The following is a 17,902-nucleotide window of genomic DNA, read 5'->3' on the forward strand; positions in this document are numbered from 1 at the left end:
GCTTTCGGTTTAGGGGTTAATAGGTTTATTATAGTGGCGGCGGTGTAGGGCTTAATAACTTTAGTATAGTGGGGGCAATGTGGGCAGACTCCAGATTAGTGAATAAAAATATTTAAATAGTGTTTGCGATGCAGGAGGGTGGCGGTTTAGGGGTTAATAACTTTAACATAGTGATGGTGAAAATGCTGGGGAGCGGTGGAATAGAGGTTAAATACATTTTATTAGTGGCGGCGATGTCGGGAGTGGCAGATTAGGAGTTAATACGTTTATTATAGTGTTTGCAAGGCGGGGGGGCCTCAGTTTAGGGGTTAATAGGTAGTTTATGGGTGTTAGTGAACTTTTTAACACTTTAGTTATGAGTTTTATGTTACAGATTTGTAGCATAAAAATCATAAATATTGACTTTAGATGGCTTTACAGATCTTACAGAGATTCTCAAGAGTTACGTATGCAGATGCCTGTTCTAGCTCCTTTCACCTAGAGGAAGGTTAGAACCCCAAGCAGAAAAATGGGCAATTAAGCAATGTCATGATATACTTTTATATTAGGAAGACCAACTCCTCTCCTGGCAATGATCTATGGAGAATAGCCACAGCTACTCTAGGACATTTATACATTCCAGACATATGCATTAAAGACAGCTTGGAATTTATTGAGGAGAATTACCAGAACCTTAAGGGGAAAACACTTGAATAGATATGAGTTTTGGTAATAGCATATTTTTAATAGCCGCGACCCTGCCTAACCAAGATATTGCAATGCAATGTGTTATTGTTTCTGTTAAGTAGAATGTCTTTATCATGGGATAGGAAAACTCCCAAGTGATTAATGCCCACTTCTAACCATTTGAACTCATACCTTTTTTGGAGAAGGTGTAGTTGTCTTGGGTGAACCCCTAAGGAGAAAGCATCTCTTTTATTGATATTTAGTTTATAGTGAGAAAGGGTTCCAAAAAAATAAAAGTGAGACATAAGAGAGTGTAGTCAGGAGATTGGATCAGTAATATAAACAGTAAGGCTATCCACAAAGAGGGCTAATTTTTGGTCAGTGTTGAGGAAAAGGATGCCTTGGATCTCCCTACTCTGTTCAATAGCTGTTGCTAATGGTTCAATGGACATTGCAAACATGTTGTCCCACCTGACTCTGTCAAAAGGGGGATGCCCAAATCTGCTGACTCCAAGATGTTCAAGAGTCTACATGTGTTATCTGAGCCTTGTCTTCCTTGAATAAATCCCACTTGGTTTAAGTGGATAATAGACGGCAGGTATTGCCTCAGTCTATTTGCCAATAATTTGGCATCAATTATAAAGTTTACAATGATGAGGGAGACAGGCTTGTAACTTTCACAAAGAGAGGGGTCTTTATCCTCCTTAGGAATCATAATGATGTTAGCCTCTAAGAACTTGTATGCATAAAAACCATTTATAGCTGCCTTATTGTAAAATATTTGTAGGATGGGGAAAGAAGAGAAAACTTAATAGAAGCTGTGTATCCATCAGGGTCAGGAGCTTTATGAAATTGCAAAGATTCAATGGTTTGTTTGTTCTTTTCAATCGTAAATGGAAGGGTAAGGTCTGGGATAGCATCTGTGGAAAGTGTTGTAAGATGCAAACATTCTAGGAAATATTGCTTAGTCATCCTTGCTGCATGGGGTCCCTTGTCATTGTCCTTTAGGTTATAGAGGGTGGTGTAAAAAGTAGCACAAGTTTTTCCAATATCTTTGGGTGAATAAACTTTGCCCGGAACAGAATTAATAATTGAAATTCGTCTTTGCTGGGTTTTCAATCTCAATTTAGCTGCTAAAAGGCGATCCACTTTGTTTCCCTTACAATAAAACAGCTGCTTAAGCTTTTTGAGTATCTCTTTAACTCTTATATCTTCTCTATTCAAGATTTAATTTCTAATAGAACCTACCATTTTTTGCTAATGTGTCGGATGGGTCTTGCTTGTTCGCCAGTTCAAGTTTTTTAAGGTTAATATAGAGTTTGGCTAGGAAAATTCTGTGGTCCCTCTTCACTTGAGCAGATTTTTTTAATAAATTGACCTCTGAGATATGCTTTAAAGGTGGCCCAGTTTCTGTGTTGGTGTCACTAGAATCATTGATTGACAGAAAGTCTACTATAATTTGAGAAAGGTCAGGAATTTTGGGTTCTGCTAAGAACTGCTCAGTGTGCTACCAGCTGAAGTCGTTTTAGAGAGTTGAAACAATAAAAGGTCAACATAGACTAGATCGTAGTCTGACCAAGTGCAGGATCAGATTTTGTCATTTGCAAATTTATCAAGAGTTCATGAGTCACAGAGAAGATAATCTATGTGAGAATAGGAGTTATGGGGCAAGCGTAAATGGTAAAATCTTTATCAGATGGGGAGACATCCAGACATCAAATAAGTTATGTTAGTAAATTAATTTGCAGAGCCTCATAGAAAGAGAATTTAGACTATGATTGGGGTATCTACCCACTGGTAGATTTTTATCTAGCTTGGATCCCAGACCAAATTGAGGTCACCACCCAAAATCAAGTGACCTCTCTTAATTTGTTCAGTGTGTGATAGGAGGCTACGACGAAACTGTATATGGTTAATGTTCGTGGCATAGACCAAAGTGAGACTACACACAACATAATTTAACTTACAAATCAGAAGAAGATATCAACCATCAGGATCTTTCTCTATGTAGTCAATCTCACATTTTAGCGATCAGTAAATCACAATGGCAACCCCTCTTTTTTTCTCATAGTGTGAGGCTATTTCACAAATCAGTAAATAAGTAGAATTACGAAGAAAATGAGTCTCCCTTCCAATGTGTTTCCTGTATTAAAGTGACATGGACTTTATCGGCTCGTAAGTGGTTAAGGAGTAAACTGAGCTTCGTAGGGTTTAAGGTCTGGGAGTGTAAGGTGGCTACTCTGATCGGGCCCATTTGGGAATACAATGATGTGTGGGATACTGGGAAAGTGGGATAAGGTGAATAGGAGTATCTAGAGTACGTGGGACTAGAGTTAAGTAATATGGGACTACAAAGATTTAAAAAAGGGAGGCGTAAAGAGAGGGAGAGGCTAGGATAATAAAAGGGGAGAAAGAAAGAGAATAAAATAGTTCTATAAATGTTTAATGGAGAGACTTCATATGATTATGCACTAATAGGTTTTGAACTATATTCCATTTAAAATGCAAAGAGAAAAATAAATGAGGTCCTAAATACAAAATTATGCAATAATATAAGAATGGAGATTCTTACAGTGTATAACAAACACTTATTCAATGAGTGACCCCAAATCTAAAAGAGTGGGGACACAACTAAAGTTATGTGGGGGGAGCATATGGCGAAGAACTGGGGTACTTGCTCTCACGTTGGTTGTAGCATGGACAAACTATGAGAAGGCTGTCTTTTTTTTGTTTTTCTCCATTATTTTATGTAAAGGTGGGGATCAAGCTCTGAGGCACGATGAAAGAGGGGTAGAGGCTGCTGATTGTGAAGGGGTGTCTTCTGGTGTTTTTGAAAGGAGGCCCAATTTATGAAGGAGTTTGCCAGCTTGCTTTGGAGTTGAAGCCTCAAATTGTTGATTATCCTTTTTAAGGAAAAGTCTTACCGGGAAGCCCTATCTATATTTGGTTCCCCTTTCTCTTAGGATCTTATTAGTTTAAGTGTAATGTCTCTACAACTGCAGTGTGTGGGGAGACAATTCTGGAAAGATCTGTAGATCAGCAAATTTGCCTGTTAGGGCCTCTGGTTTAGTTGCAGCTCTTATGAACATTTATCTAAAAGTATAGTAATGGAGGCAAGCAATAATATCTCTCTGTTTATCACCTTGAATTGTTCTCTGATGAATAGCTTGATGAGCTGTGTCTAGTAGTAATTCATTGCAGTCTTTTGGCTCAAGAACTGCTCTAAAATGTTCTTAAAGATGAGATTCAATTTCCTGGGGCATAACTGTCTCCACTAATTCTGATATTATTCCACCAAGACCTGTCTTCTAGGTTGGCAAGTTTAATTTCCAGATCAGAGATTTGTTCAGTTAACATTTGAGAATGATTTAATAAGCTAGCTTTTTCTACTTGTTTGCATTCTATTGTATATATGGGATCACTTATACCTGCAATATATCTTCATATATCTGTCATGGCCAGTAGGGATTTTATAGTATCCATTAGATCAGTGTTTTTCAACCAGTGTGCCGTGGCACACTAGTGTGCCATGAGAGATCCTCAGGTGTGCCACGGCAGACTGACAACAGTGTGATCATTTTTAAACTTTGCTTGTTTTTTACTCCCAGTGCAGGGGTAGTTTGTAGGAGGCATGGCATAACAGCACAATACATACAGTATGTGTGTGTTTATGTGTATGTGTATATATATATATATATATATATATATATATATATATATATATGCTGTATTAGGCTACAATGTGTGATTTTTTAAAAAATTTTGGGATAGTGGTGTGCCACAGGATTTTTTAATGTAAAAAAGTGTGCCACGGCAAAAAAAAAGGTTAAAAATCACTGCATTAGATTATTTGACAAATTCTCAGTTAGGATACCAGAGGAAGTTTGTTGTCTTAGGGCTGAATTAGGTATCTGTTGAGCTACCAGCATCAGATCCATCTTCATCAGATCCATTGTGTGGTTTTATATTAGGGTGGTGAAATTTATCTATGACAGTCCTTTTAGGATTATGGCTATGTTTAGGTTTCCTCTTTTGTGCAACATTATAGCTATAAAGCAGTTTGCAGAACAAAAATGTGAGGAATATTGGTAAGACGAGTATATGCAGGAAAATATTTTGATGGATCAGTGACCTAAAAACTGATGGGGACATGACTCAAACTTCTTAGTTCACCTTGGCTCAAGCTAAAGATCCACTGCAATGATAATAGGCGAGAGTTATCATTGTTAGTACTGTTCACTTAAAAGGCATATCATTAAAGAGTGACTTCATGTATGTGAATATTGCCAATGTAATTATCCAGACTAGTAGGAGCTTAAGGGCTATGCTTCCCTAGAGGCATATTAGGCTTTTCTTGAAGCTTAGGTCTGGTAGGTCCAAGGACGTTGTGGGTCCTCACGATATAGCAACTTGAGCAGATTCTCAACCCTTCAGTAGCAGTGTGGCTGTTAATCTAAGTGGTGTCTGAATGGAGTAAGGGATCAGAGGCATCCAACAATAAAATTGTAAGCCACAGAACAGAATCCCTCATCACTCAAGTAAACCAGCCTATTCCTGGTGATAGTTTGTTTGTTTTATAAATAGAGGGACCAGGTATACATGGGGGCTACCAGGTACAATCGTTGGCCTTTAAATAATAAAGCAAAGTCTTAACACAGATTGTCAAGGCTTTATATCGGTCTCTGGTCTCTCTCTCTGGGAATGGCGTGATTGAGGGACTAAGAGAAGCTAAAGAACAATGATGGCTGCTGGAACAGCAAGTTATCAGATTGCAGGCAGGTCCAATTAAACTCACTGTTACAGAAATCCTCTTATTGTGCCAAAGTCAAATCGTTTCTCCTCTTTGTTTCCTAACATCCAATTTCTCCAATGCACATTTCACTGCTTGTAGTGCAGCTTTTTCAAGGAATCACTGAGCATAACGGTAAGCATTGGGTCTCAAAGGAGAGCCTGGCTGCAGGAGCCGATTCCGGACCCTCCGGCCAGCTGCAAGTGCAAAATGAAATTGGTACCACGAGCGCCTCCAAACAAGGCCACTTACTAGGTTGTGTTGGAGAGTGGGCCACAGTGGTGCACTTTACCTATTGTTTCCTGCAAGGCGATCTAAGTTGACAAAAGTGGTCACTTGATAGTGTACAAGTGTCATAACAGTGTGTGGCTTAGATTTGTTTCGCGGAGTAGCAGTTGTATAAGGTAATAGCTATAATATAAGCGGAGCTGCTCACATGTGAAACTAACTCTGCTCCACCTTCTAAACATATTTTGTTTCCTGTTTTCTGGTTTACAAATCAGGTTTTTAAGTCAAACTGAAATTTCCTTCAAAATTGTGAAAGTATTTTTTTTAATGGTAATAATTTGTTAACATGCAGTCCCATATATATATATATATATATATATATATATATATATATATATATATATTATACAGTATGTATAATGATTTTAAATAATATATACTTTTAATATTTAATATTTCAATAATGTGCACTGAAGAAAGCAATTCTTCATGTATGCTAACCTGACCGCATTAGTTGTGAACCCCGATGCACGTTAAAAAGTACATTATTTTCTTTGTGAAGGACATAGGAATGTAAAATATGCATAACGCACACTTAGGACTAACACGGCCGGGTTAGCACACATGAAGTATTGCTATCTTCAAAGCACATTATTGAAATTATGAATATAATTATTATACATACTGTAATATATTCTAAATAATCCATAGAATATATTATGCAGTATGTATAATAATTTTAAATAATTTATATATATTTTTTCATATTTAATATTTCAATAACGTGCACTGAAGAAAAAAATTCTTCATGTGTGCTAACCTGACCGCATTAATTGCGAACCCCGATGCACGTTAAGCATATTTTACATTCCTATGTTCTTCACTTAGAAAATAATGTAAGTCCCTGCGATCACTATATGGAAGGTTTGTTAATAAAAAAAAATGTGAACATAAACACAAGTGCACCCATACTGAAAAAGATACAATCACCGAAATTCTCCTTTAGATGAATAAATGTTTTATTCTTCGATTATCTGCAATGTAACAGTTCTTCAAAAGAAAAAAAAAAGCAGGGACATAGCATAACTTTTTAAAAACTTTCAATATATTTTACAGGTGGCAAGGTACTCACATTAGTCAGAGCCACTATAGCTCTGAGTATCACGTTCTGTAGCAATCCCACTGGCAAGCTGAATCCATTCAAATAAAATATTTATTTTAAGCAATAAAACACAAAAAAGAAACTCTGTACTGAAGCATAAAACATATCTATCAGAACAGTTAAACTGAGTCTCAAGTGTCTATCAGAGTTCTTAGCGTGTCTTTCCGTAAGCTGATCTCCACCCCCTCACGTAACGTTCCTCCGTAATTCACTAAGAACTTTGACACCCCCAAATACATCCCTCTGATAAACAATGTACTCTGAGGGGAAAACGGGCCTAAAAAATAGAATGAAAGCCCCTCTCTTTGAAGAATTAAATGCACATCTTCATTCTTTGTGAAAGAGATTTTTCTCTGTGCTATTAAAGAGCTTTTAATTTTTGACAAGTGCTGCTGCTTTTTCGATGGCTTGCATTGGGGTTTGGGAATCTTTGCCTCCTCCTAGTGGTAGGGAAGACTAATTTCCAGGAGTAATGAATTGTAAACTCTCAGCACCTGTATGAAAGAAATAATGTATTTGTTATTATTGAATATATATTTCTACATATATCTTATACTGTTCATGAAAAACACATATCCATACCTATATATCTATAGGAATATGTTTACAAGTATAGGTATAAATAGATATATATGGTACCACTTACTAAACCTATTAACCCCTAAACCGCCATCCCCCCACATCGCCATAAACTAAATTAAGCTATTAACCACTTAACCTAACAACCCGCTAACTTTACATTAAAATTACAACATCCCTATCTTATAATAAATTTAAACTTACCTGTAGAATTAAATTAAACTATATTAAACTATTAATTAACTTACCCTAACTATTATACTAAAATTACATTGAACTATATTAAACTATTAATTAACTTACCCTAACTAAAAAAAATACAAACACCCCCAACAGTAAACCCACCACCTACACAACCACCCCCCCCCCCAAATAAAAACCCTATCTAAAAAACCTAAGCTCCCCATTGCACTGAAAAGAGTATTTGTATGGGCATTGCCCTTAAAAGGGCATTTTGCTCTTTTAGTGCCCAGACCCTACTCTAAAAATAAAACCCACCCAAATAACCCTTAAATAAACCTAACACCCCCTTACAGTTTTTGAAGTTTCGCTTGAAGGATCTATCCAGCCGGCAAGAAGTCTTCATCTGGGTCGGCCTCTTCCATCTTCATCCAGACAGCAAAGTCTTCATCCAGCGTGGAGCAGGTCCATCCTGAAGACATCCGACGCAGAGCAGCTCCATCCTGAAGACATCTGATGAGGAGCTCCTTTTCAATACGGTCTCCGCCGTAAACTGGATCTTGAATGCAAGCGACTTCATCCAAGATGGGGTCCCTTGCATTCCTATTGGCTGAAAGGTTCCAATCAGCCAATAGGATTTGAGCAGCTCTCATCCTATTGGCTGTTCCAATCAGCCATTATGATTGAGCTCTCATCCTCAGTTAATTTAATTAGTAGTTTAATTAGGGATGTTGTAATTTTAATGTAAAGTTAGCGGGTTGTTAGGTTAACTGGTTAATAGCTTAATTTAGTTTATGGCAATGTGGGGGGCTGGCGGTTTAGGGGTTAATAGGTTTACTAAGTAGTAGTGATGTGCAAGGCCAGGGGTTTAGGGGTTAATACATTTATTTAGTGGTGGTGGGGTCCGGGAGCGGCGGGATATGGGTTAATACTTTTATTTAGTTGCAGTGGGGTCCTGGAGTGGCGGGATGGGGTTAATAACATTATGTAGGTGGCGGCAATGTGGGGTGGCAGATTAGGGGTGTAGACTCAGGGTTTATGTTAGGGTGTTAGGTGTAAACATAACTGGTTTTCTACTATAGAAATCAATGGGATATCTGGCAGCATCAAACATAAGCTATCGCTGCTTTCAGACGCCCATTGATTCCTATGGCATCCGCAGCCTCCAGGCTGGCGGATTGAAAAACAGGTATGCTGGGCCAGAATAGCCGCGAGCGTACCTGTTAACTATTTGATAACTTTTAAAAAGTGTCAAATAGTGCCGAATGTGTATTCGGAACATCTGTAATGACGTAGGCATTGATCTGTGTCCGATTGAGACCGGCGGATCGTATGTTACGTCACAGATTTCAACTTTTGCCAGTCTGTAGGCTTTGATTACTAGGTCGAATCAAACTCGCCACAATTACACTGCGGAATTCCAGCATATTTGCGGTTGACGGCTTTTTAAATACCCCCCTTAGTGTTTTATGTCCCTTTTAAGAGTGGGAAGATGATTGGAGAGTCCCAAACCATCCAGTGCTTTGTGGCATTGACACAGACTAGGAGCTCTGTCAAGCACTACCTCTAACAACTGGAAATTATTAGAAACATTTTGCAAACCTCTTTAGTTACCACTAGGATTGTGCATGAAGTCTGCAGAGCATACTAGTTCTGGTAGTGATGTAAATTGTGATGTGGACGACACTCAGATCATGTGATTAGCACATGTGAGTGCACTTGACCTACAGATGAATGCTCTTTAGGGCTTGTGCTCAAACACTCTATCACTAAAGTTGTGATAACTTTTACTAGATGCAACTTTGCAAACACCATGCATTTTTGCTTCTAATAACATTTTATATGTATTGGTATTTATTTAAGTTTGTACTGGAATGCCCTTTTAAGCAATCTTTATGCAATGTCTCTGTTCAGAGCTCCTAATGCTTATTTATGTTCTGGATTCTGTTAAAGCATCCTGTAATCACTATATCCCCATTCAAGAATGCCAAAGTACTATCCCTGTATGACCTGGTGTGGCATGAGACACCCAGACTCCACCCAAGGGAACACCTTTATTCTAATCAACTCAGACTGTCCAGACTAGATTAACTAGATTAACTGCAAGTCATTTTAGGCTAAGTAATTTCATTTTCTCTATTGTTATATTTTTAATATATAAAAAGCTTATAGTGGATAACATAATAAAAATGTAATTGGTAAATGTTCATGCTTGCTTTTATTTAATAAATAAAGGGTTACATTATTGGGTCAATTTAGTTTTAGCCTATCATGCAGCTTTTTAGCCTTTATATTTTTCTTGTTATGCTTATGATTATGGTCCCAGAGACCGAAACCGGTCAGACATTTGTAATGACCTCGGATTTTACAATCCAATTCCTGCTGTTTTAAAGAATTGCTGAATAACTAATAACTAACTTTTTATCTTCACCTTCCAAGAGGTTCTATTGGAATCTTTTTTCATTGTTATTCAAGCGGTATTCAGGGATCCTCTCTGCTATTTTTAACCCTTGATGACCTACTGGCCTACAGCGTGCACCTATTGCTTCCAGCTGATCATATCCCCAAGCCGATGACGTCAGGACATGGTAGTAACTCCATACTGATTGGTCCTTCAATTATCACGTGGTGTGGATGTGAAGCAGAGATGAGCTGATGCTGGAGCTGTACGTTTCCAAGATGTTTTTCAGTACACACTGGCTTTCTTTATAACCCACAGATTACCATTTATTAGGGACAGTGACCTGAGATATCCAGTGTGGGTGAGTGAAGAAACCAGTGGGACCTATTGTTTGTTTGATGTGTGTCTTCTATGGGAGAAATTATGCTGAATCCTCTGTGAGCTAGCAGATATTACTCACATTGACATTACAAACAGATACACAATGTGTTTAGTCTCACTCACATTTTGGGACATTTAATTGCCTCGGTCTGTCTTTTGAAGTTAAGACCTGACGTTTTATATAACAGGCTAATAACTCTCTACAATCCCTCCACTTCATCTGTTTTACTGTTGCATTTAACCCCTGATTTTGGGAATGTTTCTTTGAAGGGATTTCCGGTGTTTTTGTGCAGTTTAAACGCTGCAGGCTTTGTTAATTTCCCATTGGGAACAATGGAGGAAATGCAGAATATGGATTTTTTAAACCTTAATAAGATTGATGAGGACAATTTGGATCTATTGGATATTGAGGATGTGTTTAACCATGATTCTGTTTCAGGACTATGACAAACTCAAACTAAAAGAGCAGAAACTTAAGTGGGATAAGTGGATTCTAACTAAATATTTGGATCTCAAGATGATCCCGAGAGGTTTAAGGCTGAGTAAATTCCCTTTGCATGATATAAAAGACCAGTCTTTTATCTCACGGTGGAATCAGGCACTAACAGACTGTTCATTAACCCTTATTTCCCTCCTTATAGAGTATAAAGACATTTTACTGAATGATGTTAAAGCTAAAATTGCTGGTATTCAATCTGACATGGATAAATTTAAGCAATGTGATATATATATATATATATATATATATATATATATATATATATATATATACACACGCTTTGAGGTTATTTAAAAAAACAAACAAACAACAATTGAGGAATCTGAGAAATTGGTGATACAAACCAAACATACAACATTTCTAAGAGATCAGAAAGATTACACTCAGGTGGTAGTATATGTATGGCAATGTCGCCAGAGGAATATCTTATGCTTTAATGCTGATAACCAGGAAGCCTCTAAAGGGGGTAAGAACAGAAATAGGAGACCCGGTAATAGGAATAACAGACAGAATTCTGGCAACTTCCCATCAGACAACCCCAAAAAAGTTAGCTTCTCTGATTCGGAGGTGGAAGACTCAGATGAGGATAGATTTGCCTTAAGCTTTGAAGGGGTGTCAGGAGATGAACAAACATCAGGAGGGGAGGAACAAATACAGAATAAAGTCACACACAAACATACAGGGATCAACAACAAAGGTATATTTAAGGGCCATACCAATCAGGGAGTAAGACCAAAAACAGATTGTGGTAGGACTGGAGTCATAGCTTCTTCAAGCATAACACAGTCCTCTAACTCACAGGTTTTTCATGGGGCCCAGAAGCAATATCAGGGAGGGGGGAAACAGGACCAAGTAACCACTGATATGTCAATGGGGTGTGTGGAAAAACCCAGATACCAACTGAGGGCCAAACACAACAACAACAAAAAAATAAAGAAATACCAGTAGAAATGGTAATCGATATCTCTTCCTATGAATTTTCAGAGGTTGAACGTAAGGTACTTAATTATGGTTTGGGTTTTGTCCCTACAAAGAGTTTTGATTTATTCCAGACTATATTAGATGTAAATAAATTGGTTCATGATCTCACTCTTCATAAATTCTATTCTGAACAAGACACCTCAGACTGCAGGCCCTCAATAACTGCTTCTCTAGCATCAGGATTTAATTTTGAACTGACTTTTGAGGATACATCTGCTCTGGAGTCCCTTGAAGGATTGCAGAATGATGCACACGCCAACTATATACCATCACTAGGTGTCAGGTTGCCCAGTCATAGGTCCAGATCTACTTTTTATCCCATTCAGGCTAGGGGTAAGTTATTGGAGGTTTTTCACCAACGTGTAGTAGAGGACCTTACTGAGCTATCCAGAAGGACTAAATGTGGGCCTCATAACTTGACAGTGAAGGAAATGGATGCTGTGTATGATTAGGCAGTCTGACAAAGGAGGAAGTGTGGTAGTCATGGATAGAAGCAGCTACTTGGAAGAGGCTCACAGACAATTGAATTATATGGATACTTATCTAAAGTTAGCGGGTGATCCAACTCATAGGTTCTCTAGGGAACTTAGGCATCTTGTAGATGAGGCGGTGGAAGATGGTCTAATGGGTTATCAAATGGCTGATTACCTGTTGAAGAATGCAGTCATTCCCATCTTCCACTACCTCCCCAAGGTGCATAAGAGTCTATGTAATGTTAAGGGAAGACCCATAGTCGCTGGTATTGGCTCTCTTATGGAACCTCTCTCTAAATGGGTAGATCTTTTTCTCCAACCCCTGGTTCCCAGACTCCCTTGCTATATACGGGACACTACCCATGCACTACACCTTATGGAGGATATTTGGTGGAGGGAGGAGTACAGTTGGTTGACAGTTGATGTTGTACCACTGTACTCCTCCATCCCCCATGAATATGGCCTGGTGGCTATTGCATTTTTATCTGGATCTCTATACTGACTTGGCTACTGATTTGAAAAACTTTGTGGTTAAGTCGGTGAGATTTTTGCTGGAGCACAACTATTTTCTGTTTCAAGGGCACTACTACCTCCAGAGACGGGGTACCGCTATGGTGGCGAAGTTTGCTCCCTCCAGGCCAACCTGTTTATGGGTTGGTGGGAGAGGACCCATGTCTATGGAGGTGGTGGAATCCCCATTCAAGAATGCCAAAGTACTATCCCTATATGACCTGGTATGGCATGAGCCACCCAGACTTCGTCCAAGGGATCACCTTTATTCTAATCAACTCAGACTGTCCAGACTAGATTAACTAGATTCATTTTCATTTTCTCTATTGTTATATTTTTAATATATAAAAAGCTTATAGTGGATAATATAATAAAAATGTAAATGTTCATGTTTGCTTTTATTTAATAAATACTAAGATGTTTTAATTTTGCTTTTATTTAATAAATACTAAGATGTTTTAATTTAAAATATGTACAATTAGGGGTCCATTTATCAAGCTCCGCAAGGAGCTTGAGGTCCTGTGTTTCTGGCGAGCCTGTAGGCTCGCCAGAAACAGCAATTATGAAGCAGCAGTCTAAAGACCACTGCTCCATAACCCTGTCCACCTGCTCTGATGAGGCAGACAGACATTGCCAGAATTCAACCCGATCGGGTTGATTGACACCCCCTGCTGGCAGCCGATTGGCCGCAAATCTGCAGGGGGCGGTGATGCACCAGCAGCTCACAAGAGCTGCTAGTGCAATGCTGAATATAGAGAGCGTATTGCTCTCCGCATTCAGCGATGTCTGTCAGACCTGATCCGCACTGTCAGATCAGGTCCGACAGACATTTGATAAATTGGCCTCTCAGGGTTCAATTCTTGGGTCAATTTAGTTTTAGCCTATCAGGCAGTTCTTTAGCCTTTATATTTTTCACAGAAATGTATCTTGTTATATCTATGATTACTGTCCCAAAGACCGAAACAGGTCAGACGTTTGTAATGATCTAGGATTTTACTATCAAATTCCTGCTGTTTTAAAGAATTGCTGAATAAAGTGTTTACTTTTTATCATCACCTTCCAAGAGGCTCTATTGGAATCTTTTTTTCATTGTTATTTAAGCAGTATTCAGGGATCTGCTCCGCTATTTTGAGCCCTTGATGACCTGCCTGCCTATAGCATGCAGCTAGTGCTTCCAGCTGATCATATCTCCAAGCCAATGATGTCAGGACATGGTAGTAACTCCATATTGATTGGTCCTTCAGTGGTCATGTGGTGTGGATGTGCAGCAGAGATTAGCTGATGCCGGAGCTGTAAGTTTCCAAGCCGTTTTTCAGTACACGCTGCCTTTCTTTATAACCCACGGATTACCATTTATTAAGGACAGTGACCTGAGATATCCAGTGTGGGTGAGTGAAGAAAGCTGTGGGACCTATTGTTTGTTTTATGTGTGTCTTCTATGGGAGAAATCATGCTGAATCCTCTGTGAGCTAGCAGATATTACTCGCTTTGACATTACAAACAAATACACAATGTTTTTAGTCTCACTCACATTTTGGGACTGTAATTGCCTCGGTCAGTCTTTTGAAGTTAAGACCTGACGTTTTATATAACAGGCTAATAACTCTCTACAATCCCTCCACTTCATCTGTTTTACTGTTGCGTTTAACCCCTGATTTTGGGAATGTTTCTTTGAAGGAATTTCTGGTCTTTTTGTGCTGTTTAATTACGGTCTGGGTTTTGTTCCTACAAAGAGTTTTGATTTATTCCCGACTATATTAGATGTAAATAAATTGGTCAGACGTTTATAATGACCTAGGATTTTACTATCCAATTCCTGCTGTTTTAAAGAATTGCTGAATAAAGTGTTCACCTTCCAAGAGGCTTTATTTGAACCTTTTTTTATTGTCTTTCTTACTGTATCCTACTTTCCTGGATAGTATGTCTAGATAGGCTCTGGATTATTTTTTTAAAGAGTCAAAAGGTTTTAAATTGCTCAAACATCAACAAGTCACAAATGATGATCGCCCAGCATTATAAGCTCATAAATGATTATTTATTTTTTAAGATAATTTTTGTTTGGTAAATAAAATTGTGCTAAATGTGATAACTTTAGATCATTAATTATATGTTAAATCTTAATTTACATGTTTATATTGTGAATGACAGAATAAACTGACAGTTTGTCATTGATTACAAACCCTGAGAAATTGATATGAATACTTTTTCAGTTTTTAAGATGTGAAAAAATTATATTTCAAACATGGGTACATGAGGTTTTTTTTTTAATACTAGAGTCAAAACAGGTGCACCTACCTTTTATAAAATTAGGTATTTAGATTTCATGAGGTAGATTTTATTAGATTTATTGACTCTATTCAGAAGATCCAGATATGTAAACCATTTAATATGAGTTAGTTTCTACATATGCAGAAGGGGTTTTAGTATATGAGAGAGAGAAAGTCATATTTGCTAATACAATAAACAAAATACGTTCTTAAAGTTAAATCAAGTCTAAATATATGTATTTACTTTGTTTCTATAAAACATTTGTAGAAATGTGATCAGTATCATTGTTTTTCAGTCTCGTCAATGCGGACTTCTGTGCCGCATCTGTCTGCATCGCCTTTGGCGCAGTCTTGGGAAAAGTGAGCCCTGTACAAGTCCTGGTCATGACCTTGTTTCAGGTTACTCTGTTTGCGGTGAATGAGTGGATCCTACTAAACAAGCTTCATGTAAGATATTCACTAAAATGTATAAATTTAATCCTAACGGTTTCTATATTGATCAGGTATAAACCATCATTTCTATCTATCATTCTAATAAATGCATATCTATCTTCAATCTATCTATCAATCTATATATATATATATATATATATATATATATATATATCTCTATCAAGTATGTATACATTTTCCAATTGTAATGATTGGATTATAAGCAAATTGGACTATAGTAATAAGTGAGGTCCCATATGGAACAGTATCAGTCCCAGTCCCAGTTATTTTTATAGCCCCTAGAGGAAGTATTAGATAACAACTTATCTTATTGTAGCAGATTTTATACTATATTGAGTAAGGTAATGTAGATGACTGTTCGCAGAAGCATTATTCATTCCAAGTGATAACACTAAGATAAAAAGGGGATTTAATCTCCTACCAATAAAAACTACCAAAAACAACAGCATTAAAAAGAGCATACATATATTGCTTGTTAAAAATGGAGTCCAAGGTTATGTATGCTTGTGTTAAACAGGCAAGCATTTTTAAAGCTATTACTATTTGATCCCGATTTGTATAATAAAATATGACCAAGTAAACTAAGAATATCTGTGCAATTTAACCGTGTCTACTATGACAATAATTTTGGCATAGCAAAGATATGCAAATTTATGGGTGTTTTTCTAAATATTAAAGGATTATCTTATAATAATGACATTGTGTTGATTGAAAACTAATATGTCTCCAGTTTTAACAGCTACTGATTATAAGTCCTTATTATATCTTTATATGTTTAACTGGGTTGTACTAAATATTGATAGAGTGTGTTGTGCCTTCAAAAGAGATAAACATATTTTCATTTGTATTCTCATTATTTATGAATAGGTTATTAATACATTACAGAATGTGTATATATTGGGAAAGCATTATATGAAGATAACTGGGTACTTCTGAAAAGAAAGTTTACAATCTAAATTATGTTGTAATCTGTAAAATAAGATATACATTGAAGAAACTTCAGAAGAAAAATTGGTTTTTGTATTGGAGGTTTAGAGAATCCTATACACACAGTCACGCAGAGTACACATGCATAGAATGTAGGGACAGACAAATGTTTTGCAACATTTGAGAAATTTGATTAATTTTAACACATTTGTTCGTTAATTTCTAATTTAGAGTGCTTTAACAACATTCTAATGCGATCTATAAATGTAATATTCAAATTGTGCAATATTCAAATAAGAAAAATTAGAATCAATATATTTGTATCTATTATGTAACATTTTACTAAATTCCCTACCACATGAACTATTGAACTTCTGAATAGTCGCCTAGATTTAGAGTTCTGCGGCCAAAGGGGTGCGTTAGCTACGCGTGCTTTTTTTCTCCCGCACCTTTTAAATACCGCTGGTATTTAGAGTTCACAGAATGGCTGGATTTTCAGTGCGTTAGGCTCCAAAAAGGGAGCGTAGAGCATAATTTAACGCCACTGCAACTCTAGATACCAGCGGTGCTTACGGACGCGGCCAGCTTAAAAAACGTGCTCGTGCACGATTCCCCCATAGAAAACAATGGGGCAGTTTTTGCTGAAAAAAAACCTAAACACCTGCAAAAAAGCTGCGTTCAGCTCCTAACGCAGCCCCATTGTTTTCTATGGGGAAACACTTCCTACGTCTTCACCTAACACCCTAACATGTACCCCAAGTCTACACACCCCTAACCTTACACTTATTAACCTCTAATCTGCCGCCCCCGCTATCGCTGACACCTGCATATTTTTTTTAACCCCTAATCTGCCGCTCCGTAAACCGCCGCTACTTACATTATCCCTATGTACCCCTAATCTGCTGCCCCTAACACCGCCGACCCCTATATTATATTAATTACCCCCTAATCTGCCCCCCACAATGTCGCCTCCACCTGCCTACACTTATTAACCCCTAATCTGCCGAGCGGACCGCACCACTACTATAATAAAGTTATTAACCCCTAATCCGCCTCACTCCCGCCTCAATAACCCTATAATAAATAGTATTAACCCCTAATCTGCCCTCCCTAACATCGCCGACACCTAACTTCAATTATTAACCCCTAATCTGCCGACCGATTCTCGCCGCTACTGTAATAAATGGATTAACCCCTAAAGCTAAGTCTAACCCTAACACTAACACCCCCCTAAATTAAATATAATTTAAATCTAACGAAATAAATTAACTCTTATTAAATAAATTATTCCTATTTAAAGCTAAATACTTACCTGTAAAATAAACCCTAATATAGCTACAATATAAATTATAATTATATTATAGCTATTTTAGGATTTATATTTATTTTACAGGTAACTTTGTATT

At 37.5% G+C, this 17,902-nt stretch overlaps 1 protein-coding gene across 1 annotated transcript in view; it reads left to right on the forward strand.

Annotated features, from left to right (window-relative positions):
* LOC128662178 (ammonium transporter Rh type C-like) overlaps window positions 1–17,902 on the forward strand; it is a 178,648-nt gene that overhangs the window by 64,858 nt on the left and 95,888 nt on the right. Inside the window, exon 3 of the mRNA XM_053716005.1 lies at window positions 15,413–15,563. Coding sequence (XP_053571980.1) covers window positions 15,413–15,563 — 151 coding nt within the window. The remainder of the gene's footprint in view (window positions 1–15,412; window positions 15,564–17,902) is intronic.

This window comes from Bombina bombina, chromosome 6 (assembly GCF_027579735.1).
Source record: "Bombina bombina isolate aBomBom1 chromosome 6, aBomBom1.pri, whole genome shotgun sequence".
Taxonomy (NCBI): Eukaryota; Metazoa; Chordata; class Amphibia; order Anura; family Bombinatoridae; genus Bombina; species Bombina bombina.